Raw genomic sequence first — 19,224 nt, forward strand, 5'->3', positions numbered from 1 at the left:
TCGAAAAAACATTTCATCTGTCTAATGCAACTACCTTCACCAGGAACATCGCCCTCCATACCCCGACCATCCAGGTACCTATCAAACTTCTCTTAATTGTGAAATCAAGCTCATATTCACCACTTGTGCTGACATCTCATTCCACACTCTCACGACCATTTCAGTGAAGGGCTTTTCCACGTGTTCCCATTACATTTTCTCCTTCCCCACTTACCCATGACCTCTGGTTGTCATCCCTCCCAACCTCAGTGGAAAAAGCTGCTTGCATTTACCCGATCTATACCCTCATAATTTTGTATACTTCTAACAAATCTTCAAAGCAATATATAATTTCTTTGTTTATGTTTGGAGCCTTTTTGAGGTGTATAAGATGATGAGGGGCATTGATCATGTGGATAGCCAGAGGTTTTTCCCCAGGGTTGAACTGGCTAACACGAGGGGGCATAGTTTTAAAGTGCTTGGAAATAGATACCAAGGGGATGTCAGGATTAAGTTTTTTTTACACAGAGAGTGGTGGGTGTGTGGAATGCACTGCCAGCAGTGGTGGTCGAGGCAGATACAATAGGGTCTTTTAACAGCCTCTTAGATAGGTACACGGAGCTCAGTAAAATAGGGGTCTATGTGCTAGGGAAATTCCAGGCAGTTTCTAGAGTAAGTTTCATGGTTGGCACAACATTGTGGGCTGAATGGCCTGGAATATGCTGTAGATTTCTATGCTCTATGTTGAACAGTGAAATAACTTTGGCTATCCTACAATCCTCTGATTACTCTCCTGTCACTAAGGATGATTTAGTTATATCTGCTAAGGCCCCAACGACTTCTGCACTACCTCCCGTGGGGTCCAAGGGAGCACCTTGTCATGCCCTGGAGATTTATCCACCCTAATCTGCCTCAGGATGGCAATCATCTCCTCTTCTTTAATCCGTACAGGGTCCACGATTTTAATGCCGCTTTTCCACAATCCCATAGACCCTGTGTCCATCTCCTGAGTAAATGAGATGAAAAATATATTTGAGATAGAACCATAGAAACTACAGCACAGAAACAGGCCCTTTGGCCCTTCTTGGCTGCACCAAACCATTTTCTGCCTAGTCCCACTGACCTGCACACGGACCATATCCCTCCATACACCTCCCATCCATGTATCTGTCCAATTTATTCTTAAATGTTAAAAAAGAACCCGCATTTACCACCTCGTCTGGCAGCTCATTCCATACTCAGATCTCCCCCATCTGCTTTGGTTCCACACATGGTTTGCCATTCCGGTCTTCCAGAGGACCAATTTTGTGCATTGCAGTCCTTTTGCTCTTAATCTATCTCCAGAATCCCTGAGGATTATCCTTCATCTTTTCTGCGAGGGGAATCTCATGCCTTTTAGCCATCCTGATTTATTTCTTATGTGTTCTCTTGCATTTCTTAAACTCCATAAGAACCTACCTGCCTGTCTCTGTTCTGCAACTCCATTTTGTGCTTCACCAGGGTCTCAATATCTCTTGAAAACCAAGGTTCCCTACAATTTCTATCTTTACCTTTTATTCTGACAGGCACATACCCGCCTTGTACTTTCAAAATTTCGGTTTGAAGGCCTCCCATTTACCAAGCGCACCTTTGCCATAAAGCAGCCTGTCCCAGTCCACAGTTGCCAGATCCTAGTGTCATAATTCCAGATGTTGATCCATGTCCTGAACACATCCGCCTTTCCTACGCTGCTCCCTGTATTGAAATGTACAGGATTGAGCATATTCACTGCACCATGCTCAATGTTTTTAATTCCTGACTTTGCCTGAGGACTGAACAACATCTGTCTCCACAACACCTCCACTATCTGTTCTGTTATTCAGGCTCCCATTCTCCCTGCAACTTTAGTTTAACCCTCCCCTACTCCCACCTCCCACCATGCAGCTCCATCACCCCTTTGGCTTTCATCTCCCAGATCAATAAAAAAGAGGTGCATACCAGGTACGGGCAGATAGGAACAAATGGGATACTTATGAAGTACGGGAAATTCAGGTGAACACTTATGAAAGAAATAAAAGAAGGCATGAGGTTGCCCCAACAGACAAGGTGAAGGAGAATCCTCATGGATTCTGCAGATATGTTAAGTGCGAAAAGATGGCAAGGGGAAAAATTAATTCTCTGGAAGGTCAGAATGGTAATCGATATGAGGAGACAAATAGATGGGGGAGATATTTTCTGCATCCGTATTTACTCAGGAGATGGTCACAGAGTCTATAGAAGTGAGGGAAAGCAGCATCAACTTCATGGACCCTGTAAAGATTACAGAGATGGAGCTGTTTGCTGTCTGAAGGCAAATTAGCGTGGATAAATCCCCAGGGCCTGACAAGTTGTTCCCTGGGACCCTGCGGAAGACAAGTGCAGAAATTGTTGGGGCCCAAGCACAGATATTTAAGTCATCCTTAGTGACAGGTGAGGTACTGGAGGATTGGAGGACAGCCGATGTTGTTCTGCTGTTCAAGAAAGGCTCTAAAAATAAACTAGGAATTTATACATTGGTGAGCCTGACATTAGTAGTGGGAAAGTTATTGGAATGTGTGTGCAGGAGACGGATATACAAGTATTTGGATTGATGTGGACTGATTAAGGATAGGCAGCAGATCATGTCTATCCAATCTTATAGAGTCTCTCGAGGAAGTTATCAGGAAAGTGGATGAAGGCAAGGCAGTGGATGTTGTCTACATGGACTTTAGCAAAAGCACTTGACAAATTCTCACATGGGAGTTTGGTCAAGAAGGTTCAGTCACTCAACATTCAAGATGAGATAGTAAATTGGATGAGACACTGTCTTTGGGAGAAGCCAGAGTGTGGTAGCAGATGGTTGCCTCTCTGACTGAAGGCCTGTGACTAGCGGTGTGCCACAGGGATCAGTGCTGGATCTGTTACTGTTTGTCACCTATATCAGTAATCTGGATGATAGTGTGGTTAACTGGATCAGCAAATTTGTGGATGACACCAAGACTGGGGGTGTAGTGGACAGTGAGGAAGACTATCATGGCTTGCAGTGCGACCTGGACCAGATGGAAAAATGGGTGAAGAAATGCAAAATGGAATTTAATGGAGACAAGTGTGAGGTGTTGCATTTTGGTAGGACCTAGAATTGCACAGTGAATGGTCGGTTACTGAGTAACGCTGTAGAAGGAAGGGATCTGGGAATACATGTCCATAATTCACTGAAAGTGGTGTCACAGTTAAATAGGGACGGAAAGAAAGATTTTGGCATATTGGCCTTCATGAACCAAAGTACTGAGTACAGGAGATGGATGTTATGTTCACACTGCACGAGACATTGGTGAGGCCTAATTTGGAGTATTGTGTGCAGTTTTGGTCACCAACCTACAGGAAAGATGTAAAAGGGGTTGAAAGAGTTCAGAGAAAATTCATAAGGATGTTGCTAGGTCTGGAGGACTTGGGTTATAAAGAAAGATTGAACAGGTCAGGACTTTATTCCTTGGAATGTAGAAGATTGAGTGGAGATTTGATGGAGGTATACGACGATTATGAGGGTTCTCGATATGGTAAGTGCAAGCTGGCTTTTACCACTGAGATGGTGGGTCTACAACTAGAGGCCATGGGTTAAGGGTGAAAGGTGAAACGTTAAGGGGAACATGAGGGGAAACTTCTGCACACAGACCGTCATCCGGGTGTGGAATGAGCAGCCAGCACAAGTGGTGAATGCAAGCTCAATTTCAACATTTAAGAGGTTTATATACGTACCTGGATGGTAGTAGTATGGGATTGGGCAGTTTAAATAGTTCAGCACAAACTAGATGGCCCAAAGGGCTTGTTTCTGTGTTGTAATTTTCTATGACTGTGAAAAGAACCTGAAATAATACAAAAATTCACTCTAAGTCCTTTTAACAGCTGTGTGGACCAACCATTCATCTCAGCAGGAATTTTTTATATGGTGTTAAAACTGTGGCACCTTAAGTTAATAATACAAGAAAACCCCAGTTGCATGTCAAGAAAGACTATTTGCGTGAGAGTGTTTCAGTTACTGTGGGGCCAGGCACCCATGCGGCTCAGCAGGAACAGGGAATAATACCAATGGAGAGAGTCAAACTGAGCCAAGGAACAGACTGGAGATGGCAGAAATGCCCCATTCTGATAGAGACAGGAAGAGCATCAGGGAATTGATGGTCATTCCAGATACCAGCACTGCGACCAGTCAGAAGATGATTTCTCTGTCCAACTTGGGTTGAACCTCACTGTAACAGTGTGATACCAGAACAAACCTTGGCAACTCAAGTAATCTCATCTGAAATGTTGTCCTTCACCCATTGATGGATTTTGTAAATCTTTTTACAGGTTAAAACGAGAAGTAATTTGTCTCCAGGAATCTCAAACACCAGTTTTGCTGTCTCTGTCTAGACATTTAAGAAGTGGAGCAAGGGATTCAATCAACCATCTTTCCTGCTCAGACAGTGGGGAGGGATTCACTTGATCATCTGACAGACTGGCACAGTCGTCATTCTACACAGGAGAAAGGCCGTTCACCTGCTCAAACAGTGGGAATCGATTCACTGGGTCATCTCAATTGAAAGTACATCAGCAAGTTCACACTGGGCAAGGCCTTTCACCTGTTCTGTGTGTGAGAAAGGATTCAGTCAGTCGTCTCACCTGTGGACACACCAGTCAGTTCACACCGGGTAGATGCTGGTCATCTGCTGAATTTCTGGGAAAGGATTGACTCAGTCATTTGACGTAATGGCTGACCAGCGTGTTTACACCGGGGAGTGGACGTTCACCTGCTCAGACTGTGGGAAGAGATTCACTCGGTCATCCCACCTACAGAGTCATCAGCGAGTTCACACTGGGGAGAAGCCATTCACCTGCTCAGACTGTGGGAAGGGATTCACTCAGTCTTCCACCCTACTGGTACATCAGCGAGTTCACACTGGGGAGAAGCCGTTCACCTGCTCAGTATGTGGGAAGAGATTCACTCGGTCATCCCACCTACAGAGTCATCAGCGAGTTCACACTGGGGAGAAGCCGTTCACCTGCTCAGTCTGTGGGAAGAGATTCACTCAGTCATCCACCCTACTGTTACATCAGCGAGTTCACACTGGGGAGAAGCCGTTCACCTGCTTAGTCTGTCAGAAGAGATTCAGTCGGTCGTCCCACCTACAGTGTCATCAGCGAGTTCACACTGGGGAGAAGCCGTTCACCTGCTCAGAATGTGGGAAGAGATTCTCTGAGTCATCCCACCTACGGAGTCATCAGCGAGTTCACACTGGGGAGAAGCCGTTCACCTGCACAGAATGTGGGAAGAGATTCACTCAGTTATCCAACCTGCAGAGTCATCAGCGAGTTCACACTGGGGAGAAGCCGTTCACCTGCTCAGTCTGTAGGAAGGGATTCACTCGGTCATGCGACCTACAGAGTCATCAACGAGTTCACACTGGGGAGAAGCCATTTCCCTGCTCTGTATGTGGGAATAGATTCACTCGGTCATCCGACCTACAGATTCATCAGCGAGTTCACACTGGGGAGAAGCCGTTCGGCTGCTCAGTCTGTGGGAAGGGATTCACTCAGTCATCCAACCTACAGAGTCATCAGCGAGTTCACACTGGAGAGAAGCCGTTCACCTGCTCAGTCTGTGAGAAGGGATTCACTCACTCTTCTGCCCTAATGATACATCAGCGAGTTCACACTGGGGAGAAGCCGTTCACCTGCTCGGAATGTGGGAAGAGATTCACTCGATCATCCAGCCTACAGAGACATCAGCGAGTTCACACTGGGGAGAAGCCATTCACCTGCAAAGAATGTGGGAAGGGATTCACTCAGTCATCCCAACTACTGGCACATCAGTCAGTTCACAATGGGCAGTGACCGTTGTTATGAATCCCTAGGTTTCATTTGCTGTGGGCTGTCATTTTAAGAGGGAGAGAGATTAAGGCGAATCAGTCTGACTCGCATCTCGTTTACATCACTCACAGCTTGTTTAGTTTTAACCGAGGACACAGACACTCAGAGTCAGGTGGAGATAAAGGAGGAAAAATGGAAGGTTCAAAACAAGGGAACGAGTGGCCATGGGTCACTGTTTAGAACTTTCCTATGCCCACAAGGTTGGGTTAATTATCGATTCAGCATACATTGAATGTGTGGTTGTCACCTCGTTTGATCTATAGGAGTGGATCGGATTTGGGGTATCCTGTGAAGACCACTTAAGTGTTAACCCTTGCCTGGGTGTGGTGTGGTAATTCACTTGAAGATGATACCCCTTGTGACAAGTCACTTTCGGTGATAATTCGTATGTGGATTTGGAACAACGATGGATAAGTTCTACAGCAACTGTTCTCTTACCACCGTGGAAACTGTGGAATTTGACATAATTGCCTTCTCTCAACATTTACCCTGGATTACAAATATCTCTCTCTCATCACCTATTCTATGGTTGAGCTGAACTTCCATACTTTACCGTCTCAAGACTCCAAGCCTTGTTTCCCCCGAGCTCAGTTGGGTGGGAGTTATATTTACACACATATATACACATACCACTGTTAACTATTGTTTATAGAACATAGAATAGTACAGCACAGTACAGGCCCTTCGGCCCACAATGTTGTGCCGACCCTCAAACCCTGCCTCCCATATAAGCCCCCACCTTAAATTCCTCCATATACCTGTCTAGTAGTCTCTTAAACTTCACTAGTGTATCTGCCTCCACCACTGACTCAGGCAGTGCATTCCACGCACCAACCACTCTCTGAGTAAAAAAACTTTCCTCTAATATCCCCCTTGAACTTCCCAGCCCTTACCTTAAAGCCATGTCCTCTTGTATTGAGCAGTGGTGCCCTGGGGAAGAGGTGCTGGCTATCCACTCTATCTATTCCTCTTATTATCTTGTACACCTCTATCATGTCTCCTCTCATCCTCCTTCTCTCCAAAGAGTAAAGCCCTAGTTCCCTTCATCTCTGATCATAATGCATACTTTCTAAACCAGGCAGCATCCTGGTAAATCTCTTCCGTACACTTTCCAATGCTTCCACATCCTTCCTATAGTGAGGTGACCAGAACTGGACACAGTACTCCAAGTGTGGCCGAACCAGAGTTTTATAGAGCTGCATCATTACATCGCAACTCTTAAACTCTATCCCTCGACTTATGAAAGCTAACACCCCATAAGCTTTCTTAACTACCCTATCCACCTGTGAGGCAACTTTCAGGGATCTGTGGACATGTACCTTGAGATCCCTCTGCTCCTCCACACTACCAAGTATTCTGCCATTTACTTTGTACTCTGCCTTGGAGTTTGTCCTTCCAAAGTGTACCACCTCACACTTCTCCGGGTTGAACTCCATCTGCCACTTCTCAGCCCACTTCTGCATCCTATCAATGTCTCTCTGCAATCTTTGACAATCCTCTACACTATCTACAACACCACCAACCTTTGTGTCGTCTTCAAACTTGCCAACCCACCCTTCTACCCCGACCTCCAGGTCGTTAATAAAAATGACGAAAAGTAGAGGTCCCAGAACAGATCCTTGTGGGACACCACTAGTCACAATCCTCCAAACTGAATGTACTCCCTCCACCACTACCTATCTTGCTTAAGTTACTATATTAGAAGTAGATACTAATAAAGATAGTGGTTTTAACATCAAAACCAGACTCCAGGTGTAGTCTGTTGCTGCTGGTTCATTTTTAAAGTGTTAGGGTTCGTAAAAAAATTGGGGCCTGCATCCTGGATATGAACAGATTTGGGGCCGTATAGATTACTTATCGATTTCATTGGTGAAATCCCTTTTGATTTATTTGTGTGTAGAAAATGAGAAGCAATGGATGTTGATACATGTCTGGAAGTGCCAACCTCTGAGGCATTAGAGGACGCCAGAAGGATTGAGTTATTGAGTATTGCTAAAAGGTTAAAACTTGCTAAGATGAAATTGACAATGAGGAGGTCACAGATGCAGAGGATAATAGCTGAGTATTATGTATCTGAGGGTGTGTTTAAAGTGGAAGAGTTGGAGGTGCTTCCTGAAAGTAAACCTAGTGAGCTTGAGCTCCCGTACAAGTTAGAAAAAATAAAGATGGAGGTTGTGGAAAGACAGAGGCAGTTTGAGGCAGGAAAACAGAGAGAAGAGGCAGAAAAACAGGGAGGAAGCAGAAAGGTAGAGGATGTTCAAACTGAAAAAGATAGAGAGATTGCAGCAAAGAGGTCTAGCGTGAGACTCTGGTGATAAGTTTCAGGCCAGTCGGGAAGTTAAATTGGTACCCCCATTTGACGAGGCAGAGGTTGATAAATACTTTCAGCATTTTGAAAAGGTTGCTCAGGGTTTAAAGTAGTGAAAAGAGGGTTGGCCCATTCTCTTACAAAGTGTAATTAAGGGGAAGGCTCAGTGAGCCTATTCTGCTTTGACAGTTGATGAAGCAGCTGATTATGACACAGTGAAACAGGCTGTGCTCAAAGCTTATTAGTTGGTCCCAGAAGCATACAGGCAAAAGTCTAGAAATTTGAGGAAATCATGAACTAGATTTATATGGAATTTTCTTATGAGAAGTTTGTGTGTTTTGACCACTGGTGCACATATAAAAATGTAAATGATGATTTCAACAGCTTGAAAGAGTTGGTTTTAATTGAAGAATTCAAAAGATGCACCCTTGATTTAGATTTAGATGAAAAGGATGCTGCCACTTTGCAGGAGTCTGCTAGATTAGCAGATGAGTTTGCTTTAACTCATAAGATTAAGCTTACCCCAAATAAGAGCTTCCAAAAGAGTAGCAGGGATAACCAGGGTAAACCAGAAATTAAAGATGGGATTAGTAATAAGGTAAGAATGAAGGGAAGCAGTTGAAGGAGAAATATTCTGGTCTCTCTTGTTACTATTGTCAGAAAGCTGGTCATATGATGGCTAATTGTTCTGTCCTGAAGAAGAAAAAGGAAAAGGAGGCAGTCCCACATGCCTGTGATCAGTATGTTGAAGCACCTATAAACCCACAGGGTTCTGAACATTTTGTTGCAGCTCATTTAAGGACTGAGAGGTCTGACCGAGTTAAGAAGAGATTCGATCATTTTATGTCAGATGGGTTTGTATTAGTAATGGAAGGGTCAACACCGGTACCAGTGAAAATTCTTCGAGAAACTGGGGCTTCTCAGTCACTTATGTTAGACAGCCTTCTAAAGTTTGGTGGTGAGACTAACATTGGTGAGGTAAATCTTATTAAAGGCATTGGGGGTGGCATGGTTTCTGTGCCATTGCACAGGGTAATTTTACAGTCAGGGTTGGTTTTGGGACCTGTTAAAATTGGATTATGCTCCAGTTTACCAGTGGAAGATGTTACTTTGCTGTCAGAGAATGACCTGGCAGATGGTAATGTTGTTCCTGCAGTGCAGTTGCCAGCTAAGCCAACCACTGACGACCCACAGACGGATTTTAACATTTATCCTTCCTGCACAGTAACTCGAAGTACGGCGAAAAAGTCTGCTAATGCAGACGGTTCTGTGCAGCACGATTCTGATACCCAAGATAGCCAAAATCGGGATTCAGGTTATGATGACTTGTCAGGGAATTTTCTGCCTTCATTGTTTCAACAGGATTCAGGTAGTAAGTCTGATGAGAAAGATTTATCCCTGTCTAGGAAGGAGTTTATAGCAGAACAGGACCGAGACCCTGAGATTGAAGCTTTATAAGAAACATCTCTCTCAGATGATGAGATTAAGAAAATGTCAGTAGGGTATTATCTCAAGGATGGAGTGTTAATGAGGAAGTGGAGGCCACCTGCTATACCTGCGAGTGAGGAATGGACAATTATTCACCAAGTTGTAGTTCCTAAAGTTTATAGGACTGAAATTTTAACTTTGGCCCACACTATGCCCTTAGATGGCCATTATGGAGTGAATAAAACTGTAAACAGGATTATAAAGGAATTTTACTGGCCTAATTTGAGGAAAGGTGTTGTGACCTTTTGCAGAACCTGTCACACTTGTCAAGTTGTGGGTAAACCTAATCAGGTCACCCCAGTGGCCGCACTCCAGCCTATACCTGCATTCGGTGAACCCTGTTCCAAATTTATAGTGGATTGTGTGGCCCATTACCAAAGACTAAAGCTGTCCATCAGTATTTGCTAACTATTATGTATACCGCATCCACATTCCCAGAGGCAATACCTCTCAGAAATATTAAACCTAAAACTGTGGCGAAGGCTCTTAACAAGTTTTTTACTTTATTTGGTTTGCCTAAAGAAATCCAGTCTGATCAAGGAAGTAATTTTACATCTGGATTATTCTAGCAGGTAGTTTATGAACTGGGAACTAAACAAATTACATCGTCTGCGTACCATCCAGAATCACAAGGGGCTTTAGAAAGATTTAATTCTACTGTCAAAACAATGATTAAGACATACTGTGTTGAAAATGGAAAAGACTGGGGTGAAGGAATACATTTGCTTTTGTTCGCAGTAAAGGTTGATTTATACTTGTGCGTTCGGGATATGCCGTATCCTACACCGTAGGCCCAATTTAATTTTTGCGTAGCCCTACGCCGTAGCGAGCATGCGTAGCTGTGTCTGCATCGCTTTGCACTTCGCCACCAAAATGCAAGTTGGTGGTGGGGTTTCTCTGACACTGTTGAACTTTTTCATGAGAGACATGGACAAGGAAATGCATTTCAAAGATTTTCGGATGTTGGCAGGTAGACTTGACGATTCGGTTCATTGTCTCCAACCATTTATTTTGCATCAGTGTACAGACATGGCAGACAAAAGCAACCAGAAATGCGATGCTACCAAGCGGACCAATCACAGTTGTTGCGCTCTGCGTCGCCGCGACGCGTGAGTTACTTTTTAGAGGAGGTGCACGTCACCCTACGGCGTAAGGTACACCGTGGGTATGGCGTAGGGTACGTAGTGCCGATGGCGTACACTTGACGCACAAGTATAAATCAGGCTTAAAAGAGTTGGTACAGGAGTCACTGGGCTTTAGTGCATTTGAACTTGTATTTGGTCATAGAGTGAAGGGACCTTTGACCTTGTTAAAGGAACAGTGGATTGATGGGGATGTACATGTTAACTTGTTAGACTATGTTTTGAAGTTCAGAAATAAACTACACCAAGCCTGTCGTCTAGCGAGACAAAACGTAAAGATTTCTCAAAACAAAATGAAGTGTTGGTTTGATAAGCAGACCAAAACAAAAGAAAATATATGGTGGGGGATAATGTGCTTGCCTTATCTCCAATGTTGACGAATCCACTTCAGGTGAAATTCAATGGACTGTATGAAATAGTCTCTCAAATTAATGATGTGAATTATGTTATTAAAACACACGACTGATGTAAACTAACACAGGTGGTTCACATCAATATGATAAAGCCTTATTCTGACAAGCAGGCACCATCGGTGAGTGTTGTCAAACATATAAATCTGACAGCCCTGAGAATGAAACAATTGACTCATCTGAGACTTTTCACAAGCCAAACATGGTCCCAGTTAGGCTAATGAACTCGGTTGTTCTCAAAAACGTGGACAACAGGTTGGCTCATCTGCAGCCAAAGCAACAACAACAGCTGAAGGAATTAATTCTGAGGTTTAAAGTTTTATTTCCCAATGTTCCCAAGCAAACCACGGTTGCAGTACATGACGTAGATATTGGTCAAGCCAAACCGATTAAACAACACCCATATCACATGAACATAGAAAAGTGTAAATTGGCTGAGCAAGAAATTGAATATATGCTGAAAATGGTATTATTAGGCCTTCAACATCAGATTGGAGCTTACCCTGCGTTATTGTGCCCAAACTTGATGGTAGTGTTAGATTTTGCACTGATTATAGGAAGGTAAATGCAGTAACAAAAACAGATGCCTATCCTATCCCTAGGGTGGATGATTGCATTGATAAGGTTGGAAAAGGCAATTTCTTACAAAGATTGATCTGTGAAAGTGTATTGGTGTGTTCCATTGACGGACTGAGGTAGAGAAATTTCTGCATTTGTGACACCTTCTGGGTTGTATGAATACAATGTTTCGCCATTTGGAATGAAATATGCTCCAGGAACATTCCAGAGAATGATTGATTCTGCAGTTCAAGGGTTAGGACACACAGATGCCTATATTGATGACTTAGTCACAGGGAGTGACACTTGGGAAGAGCATATCTGTGTAGTAGAAGAGCTGTTTGACAGGCTTTCCAGGGCCAACCTTACAGTTGACTTAGCTAAGAGTGAATTTGGCCATGCCTCTGTGACCTATCTTGGCTGTGTTGTAGGTCAAGGCAAGTTGGCTCCTGTGCAGGCAAAATCCAGGCAATTTCTGAAGTTCCTATTCCGACTGTGTGACGAAGGCCCGTCACTGATTACAGATGTCGCATGGCACACTCAGTAAGACACTCAAAGGGTCATCCACACACATTATTCCCCTCTGTTATTGTGGTGAGTGCACGCATCACAATAAATCAACAGTCACAATTTTACACTCATCCCCAGCAGTAATAGGTATGAAAAAAAGAAACACACTATGTCACAGTTTTATTATCTCAGGTGAATTTATTCATAGTCATCTTTCCAGTAAGTGTTTTACTGAAATGTCATGATAATCTGTCGTTTCTCTCCTCCACAGTCACTGGGTCTGAAACAGAGCTGCTGCATAGAGCTGTCTTATATAGAGGCAGCAGCAACCTGCACAGGTGTGCTGATGGTGGAGGATACCATCTTTACCTGGGACAAGGGTTATGTTACCTAATTACTCATCTTGTGGTAAAGTTTTGGGGTTTATACAAGTTACTTAACCGGGAAATGGTGAATCCTATGATGAAGTATATGTGTTTATTGTGAGAACTGGTGGTAGAGTTTCAGATTGTGTGAAATGGAAGATAATTGAGTTAATTAGCTTTTGGTTAGTCTGGGGGGATTGGCTTAGCAGTTATAAGCCTCAGGTTACCAAGGCTTTGGGTCGTTTTTTTTTTCTGTTTAGTCTGAGGGTGGCTGTTAACCAGACAGGTGACAATTGCAAGCTGTGTGTGTGTGTATATATATATATATATATATATATATATATATATATATATATATTATAGTATTTTTTTAAAAAAAATTCTTGTTTTGATGTGGACATCTAAGTTTTTGTTTTTCCACTATTTTTGTAAATAAAAGCACCACAATCTATTTTTGCCATTCAAGCCATCTTGTTATTTTTCTTAGACAGTTGACCCACAGTTTTTGTGACAGACTGGTAAGAAGGCTCTTGGAAGGTTTCTGGGAATGGTTGGATATTATCGTAAGTTGTGTAAGAACTTTGCTGATATCGCTCTTCCTCTGACTAATCTCCTGAAGAAGGGTGAAAAGTTTGTTTAGACCGAGACTTGTCAGGAAGCATTTGATCAATTGAAAGTTGTTATTTGGGATTAGGCCAATCAATGTAGTGTCGTCAGCAAATTTAATTAACAGATTGGAGCGGTGGGTGGCGACACAAGTCATGGGTGCACAGAGAGTAAAGGAGGGGGCCAAGGAGACAACCCTGTGGGGCATGTGTGCTGAGGGTCAAAGAGACAGAGGTGAGGGATCCCTCTCTTACCACCTGCCAGCCATCTGACAGGAAGTCCAGGATCCAGCTACACAAGGCAGGGTGAAGGCCGAGGTCTCTGAGCTCCTTCTCGATACTTCACAACTTCGTATGGCTAAAGCTCTGCCCATGACTGCAAGGAACTGCAGAGAACTTTGGTCTCATCTGGAAACATCATAGAAACAAGCCTCCCCTCTATGGACTCTTCCTACACTTCCCCTGCCTCGGGAAAGCAGGCCGTGTACTCAAAGATGCCCACAACTTTGGACATTATTGCTGCAAACCCAAACCTCCATCGGGGAAGAGATGCAAAAGCCTTAAAGCGCGTACCACCAGGCTCATGGACAGCTTCCTGTCTGCAGTTCTAGGCCAAATTAATGGTCTCCAGTCCAATAAAATGGACTCGACCTCACAATGTAACTCGACGTGACCCTGCCCCATATGTCTATCTGCCCTGCACTTTCTCTGCAGCTGTAGCTCAGTACATGATAAGTCCCCATTTTAATTGTGTGGAAATATTAGACAGACTGAGCTTCTGCTTTGGAACCACAGAGGGAAAGTTAACTGAACTGATGAACACCAATAAATAGAAAAGGCTTCAATCTCGCATTACGATCTGCGGTAACTGGGATCAGGTGACCGGTGGTGGGTCTCCCAGACCAATTATCAGAATCAGGTTTAATAGCACTGGCTGATCTTATGTAATTTGTTGTCTCTACAGCAGCAACAGAATTTAATTCATAACAATAGATTTTTACCTTTGATTTAAAATAAGAATATACATATTAAATAGTTAAATTATATAAGTAATACAAAATAAAATTAAAATGTAATACTGTAAACTACTTTAATTATGTGGAACTATTTGACTGACTGGGTTGGTGCTTTGGAAATTCTGGAGTGAAGCTGAACTAAACCATACACATTTATGAAAAGCTCAGATAAATAGAAAAGGCTAAGTTCTCATATGAATGGGTCAGACACCCAGAAACATTGGCTGCCCTTCAGCAGGTAAAAACAGTGGAATGAGGCCTAGTCCCAGGCCTCGGCCCAGTGGTTATGGTCTGAGGCCTGGGACGAGGTGAGAGTAAGCATTCGGCATGGACTGGAAGGGCCGAGATGGCCTGTTTCCATGCTGTAATTGTAATGTGGTTATATCGAAACATGCTGAAATTATTGCAGAATAAATCATTGTCCACCCACAACGAGAGGACGTGACAGATCCGGATCTCACTGCCTTGTCTGAACGGGCGAAAGATGAAGTTACACGTACACTCCAGCAGTGACCGGCAGATGCTGCAGATCTGCGGGAAAACGTGAACAGGAAACGGGATCACGTGCCGGTGGAGGGTCTCCCACCTGATCCGGTGACTCTGCTCTTCGCCCCTCGCACGCTGCCCGAACCATCCGCCACATTTCCCACATCATTCCATATTTACACCAGATACATTTTTACTTCTTCCCTCCAAATCGTCCCTGTCCCTTTCCCTCCACCCCAAGGTCACAGAGTCACGGGCTCGATTCCCATCCCGGTCCAACACACAATCTAGACCCAAACCGGAAATCTGCAGGTTTCATTTAAATCTGTCCATGTTTGTAAACACTCATTTCTATTCACATTCCTCCAACTTCACTGGACAGGAACACTGAAACATCAAGTGAGAAACAGTAGGAGGTGGCTCGACACATCTCTGAGCAACTGGATCCTTGACTTCTTGACATGAGAGCCACAGTCAGTCCGTGTAGGCAGATACATCTCCAGCACCATTACGCTGAGTACCGGCTCCCCCAGGACTGCGCGCTCAGCTGGCTGATGTTCACGTTGCTGGCGCATAACTGCATTGCAAGATCGAGTTCTATCCGAATTACCTAGTTCGCTGTACTTGGCCACTTCAACTACGACGACGACACGGCGTACAGGGAGGAGGGAGAGCAGCTGATGGACAGGAAGACTTGAGTCTCAAGGTGGACGTCCAAGGAGGTGATTCTGGCCTTTAAGAAAATGCAGGCTGACCGCGTTGCACTGCACATACACGACTCGGCCGTGGAGAGAGTTTGGAGTACTGGGTTTCTGGGTGAACACGTACGGACGATCTCACCTGGTTCCTCAACACCACGTCTGTGGTCACGAAAGCGCAGTAACGCCATTTCCCTCGGGGGTCTGAGACTACTGAGGCTCACCTTCCCCCATTCTTACCAATGTTCGTACGAGCACCATAACGTGTCTCTATACCAGCTGCATCACCATCTGGTACGGGAATTGCAAAGCATCTGACCGCAAGTCAGTACCAAGGATTGCCAAGAGATCTGAGAGGAGAGCTGCGTATGCAAGGCCTGTAAATGATCCCTGTCATCCGTCCTTTAAACTCGCACCACCAGGCAGGAGGTACCGCAGCATCAATCCAAGGACTGTTACAATAGATCATCACGCATGAAGCACCAGTAGCGCATACTATATTGTTTTTTTTTGTAACTTGTGTTGCAAATGCACCTTACTATTTGTTAATTCTCTAGTGGTAACTTGATGTGTAATATGTGTGAATTACGTGCACTGTGCAGTGCGCTTTGGTCAGGAGGAAAGTTGTTTCTTTCGATGGTATACATATCTACCGCTGAATGACAATAAACTGAACTTGAATGTAAACTTTTCACATGTATAAACCTTTATATTGTGTCGAAAATTCACCCTTCAATTCACTGCATGGTAGCTGTTATTGTATAAATGAGTCATGCAAATCGCACGATTGGAGGTCAGCCTGTAACTCAATCCCTAGTTCCTGTTAATTTATGTTGTCATCTTTCGAACATATCTGTTGGATTCCGGACGACAGTTCAACTTCGGCTATCTGATATTCTGCATATTATCCATTCACCACAGCCCGTGGGCCGCCTCGATCAGATTCCAGACGATAACCTGTTATTCTTTATGTAAGGTAGCCCACGATGAAACTATTCACGGGTAGTTCGTTCTCATGGCATCTGTGAATCGATACATGGTCTCCCCTGTCCGAACTCCACGGTGAAACTCATTCCCAATGATCTGACATTTCTGAGTCTGATATTCTAGGGATACATCCTGCTTGATCCCCGAGAACAGATTTCTTTTTAAAACGCAGACATGGATGTCTGTTATTCTATATATAATGCCCGTTCACAGTTTAATCCTCAACGGGTCTCCGCCTTACCCGTAGCCATATCCCTGTGCCAACTTGTACAGGATGAGTGTTCGGGTCATCAGGAATATCGTGAGCATGATGTGCAGGAGGTTCAGGAGCAGGGAAATGGATGTCAAAAGGAAAGCAGCATTCAGAATAATGTGATCCAGATCTGTTTGCCGTCAGTAAATAGTGGTGGTCCGCTGGGGTCGGGATTGAAATCAACGATTTGGATGGAAGAATGGATAGCTTGGTGACCAACTTTGCAGTTGATATGAAGGTAGGTTAGAGCAAAGCAGGTGTCTGCAGAAGGACTTGGAGGGATTTGGAGAACAGGCGATGAAGTAGCAGATGAAATACAGGTAGATGTCTGAGGGGAGATTTGCAGAGGTATACCAAATGACAAACATAAAAAAAATTAGTCCTGACGAAGGGTCTCGGCCCGGAACGTTGACTGTACTTCTTCCTATAGGTGCTTCCTGGCCTGCTGCGATCCACCAGCATTTTGCGCATACCAAATGACAAGGCGAATGGAGAGTGTAAATGCAAGCAGGCTTTCTCCACTGATGTTGGGCAAGAATACAGCGAGAGATTAGAGGTGAAGGGTGAAATGTGAAATGTTTAAGGGAAACATGAGGGGAAACATCTTCACCCAGAGGGTCGTCAGAGTGTAGACAGTGCTGCCAACGCAAACGCTAATTGAGATTTCGGTTTCAACCTTTAAGAGATGATTGGATATGTACACGGATGAGAGGGAGGTGGATGCCCACGGTCCAGGTGCAGGTCGATAGCAGTAGGCAGTTTAAATAATTCCTCACGGAACTGGCGGACTGGAGACCCTGTTTCTGTGCAGTGGTTCACTGTGGTTGTCTGACTGTATGTCTGGGTTAGAACATTAGTGTCTCACAGCACCGGCCAGTCTAGAGGGTCGTTGATACTGTTCGAAGCCTCCGTCCTTGCACACACTGAAGCTTGAAGACTGAGTGAAATGGATGGTTACAGAATGAGAAGATGGAAGTGGAGGTGTGAGATGATAAAGGGAGTATCACACTACAGGAATATACCTTCACTCCTTCAGTAAGGAGGTAAAGACAGTAGTTCCGGGCTGGAGGTGGCTGTGACAGTGGTCCCAGTACAGTGAATAAATCTGTTGTTTCATCCGTGGTAATGGGGATCATTAACTCCGATACTATACAACAAAGGGGTCATTTAATCCGAATCCTATCCTCAGTCAGAGACTGGAGGTGAGAAACCATGGCAATCTTTAGAGGATTGGCGTTGTGAAGACATCATATTTTAATTGTATTGAATATTAACTAGTGGACGATACATAACTTTCTGCGTCTCTTTGTCTTGGAATCGAAAGGCTTTATTAAATGTTGCATGATTGCAATTACAGATGCTTATTAACTATTGAACAAATAAGAGCATGTCATTTTCTGCGATATTTTGAAAATATGGATGCATTGCGTATTTAAAATATAGCGCGAGGTTTAGACATAAGTGAGTTCAATTGAAAGAGAGAGAGAGAGGTTACGGCCATGAATATCTTTATGTGAGAAGAGTGTTACTTTAGTTTGTGTTGGGGGCGGAATGATTAAATTAATTTTCCTTTTCACCATACACGTGACAAAAAATTGTGTCACTTTCTGAGAAGTGATTTCCAGGAACTGATGCGAAATTCGCGGGCTGCATATCTTTCCGAAATTCTCTGAAGTTTAAGTGTATGTGAGCCTCAGCTCTCCACATCTCACTCTCCTAAACTCTTTAGAAGACGTGCTGAGGCCTGTTGCTTTGGAAGTTGTTTATTCTGTATTCTCCAATTGCCTGCGATGGTTTGGAAGGGCGACAAGTTTGAGCCCGGATGTTGGCTTTGCCCTCGCGGCGTTTTTAGTTTGTATTGTTCTGTATGTTTCATTTATTATTGATTTCACAGGGAGACACGTATTTCACACCGCCCATGTGGATTGAGAGTTAGCTGGATCGAAGTATGACCGTATCTACACCCGATACGATAAAACCGCGATTCAGAGGTCAATTGGCATTACGATAAATTGGTGTGTACTAGAATTGGCATTTTGGAAGGCTAGTTATTTTAATGAGCAGCAGAAGCTGCTGCTGAACACTTTGAAATGCTGGTTTTAAGTTGTAGGGCTCCATGGAAAAGATGCTTTGAAGTCATTGCAGCATCGGCCCTATAACATGTAAGTGGGAGGTCAGTTTAGATAACGTGGCAGTGCAGTCAATAGCTCAGCGATCTGCTTACATCGTCAGCCCTAATTCCGTAAACTATCCAGCTGCTGCTGGGTGGTCAGATTAAATCAGTTATTTCCCTCAGTCCTATTTCTCGGAGCACTGTAACTGCAGAGTTCCAATAAAGTGTACCGAAATTTCAGTACCGAGTGTACCGAGTTCCAGTAAAGTGTACCGAAATTTCTACTCTCCTTGCGGCACACGGCTGCCCGCTGTCTTCCAGCCAGAGTTCACACTAATCATCTACCTTCTGTGAGTCAACCAGCCAGGTTTCCCTGGATCCCATGCCTCCTGACTTTCTGAA

At 44.0% G+C, this 19,224-nt stretch overlaps 1 protein-coding gene across 1 annotated transcript; it reads left to right on the forward strand.

Moving 5' to 3' along the window:
- Positions 1–4,207: 4,207 nt before the first annotated feature.
- On the forward strand, positions 4,208–6,132 carry LOC140208291 (uncharacterized). Its single transcript, XM_072276876.1, has one exon. It carries the CDS (start codon positions 4,723–4,725, stop codon positions 5,845–5,847), a length of 1,125 nt encoding a protein of 374 aa, XP_072132977.1. The 5' UTR covers positions 4,208–4,722; the 3' UTR covers positions 5,848–6,132.
- The last annotated feature ends 13,092 nt before the right edge of the window (positions 6,133–19,224 follow it).

Source organism: Mobula birostris, chromosome 13, assembly GCF_030028105.1.
Source record: "Mobula birostris isolate sMobBir1 chromosome 13, sMobBir1.hap1, whole genome shotgun sequence".
NCBI lineage: Eukaryota > Metazoa > Chordata > Chondrichthyes > Myliobatiformes > Myliobatidae > Mobula > Mobula birostris.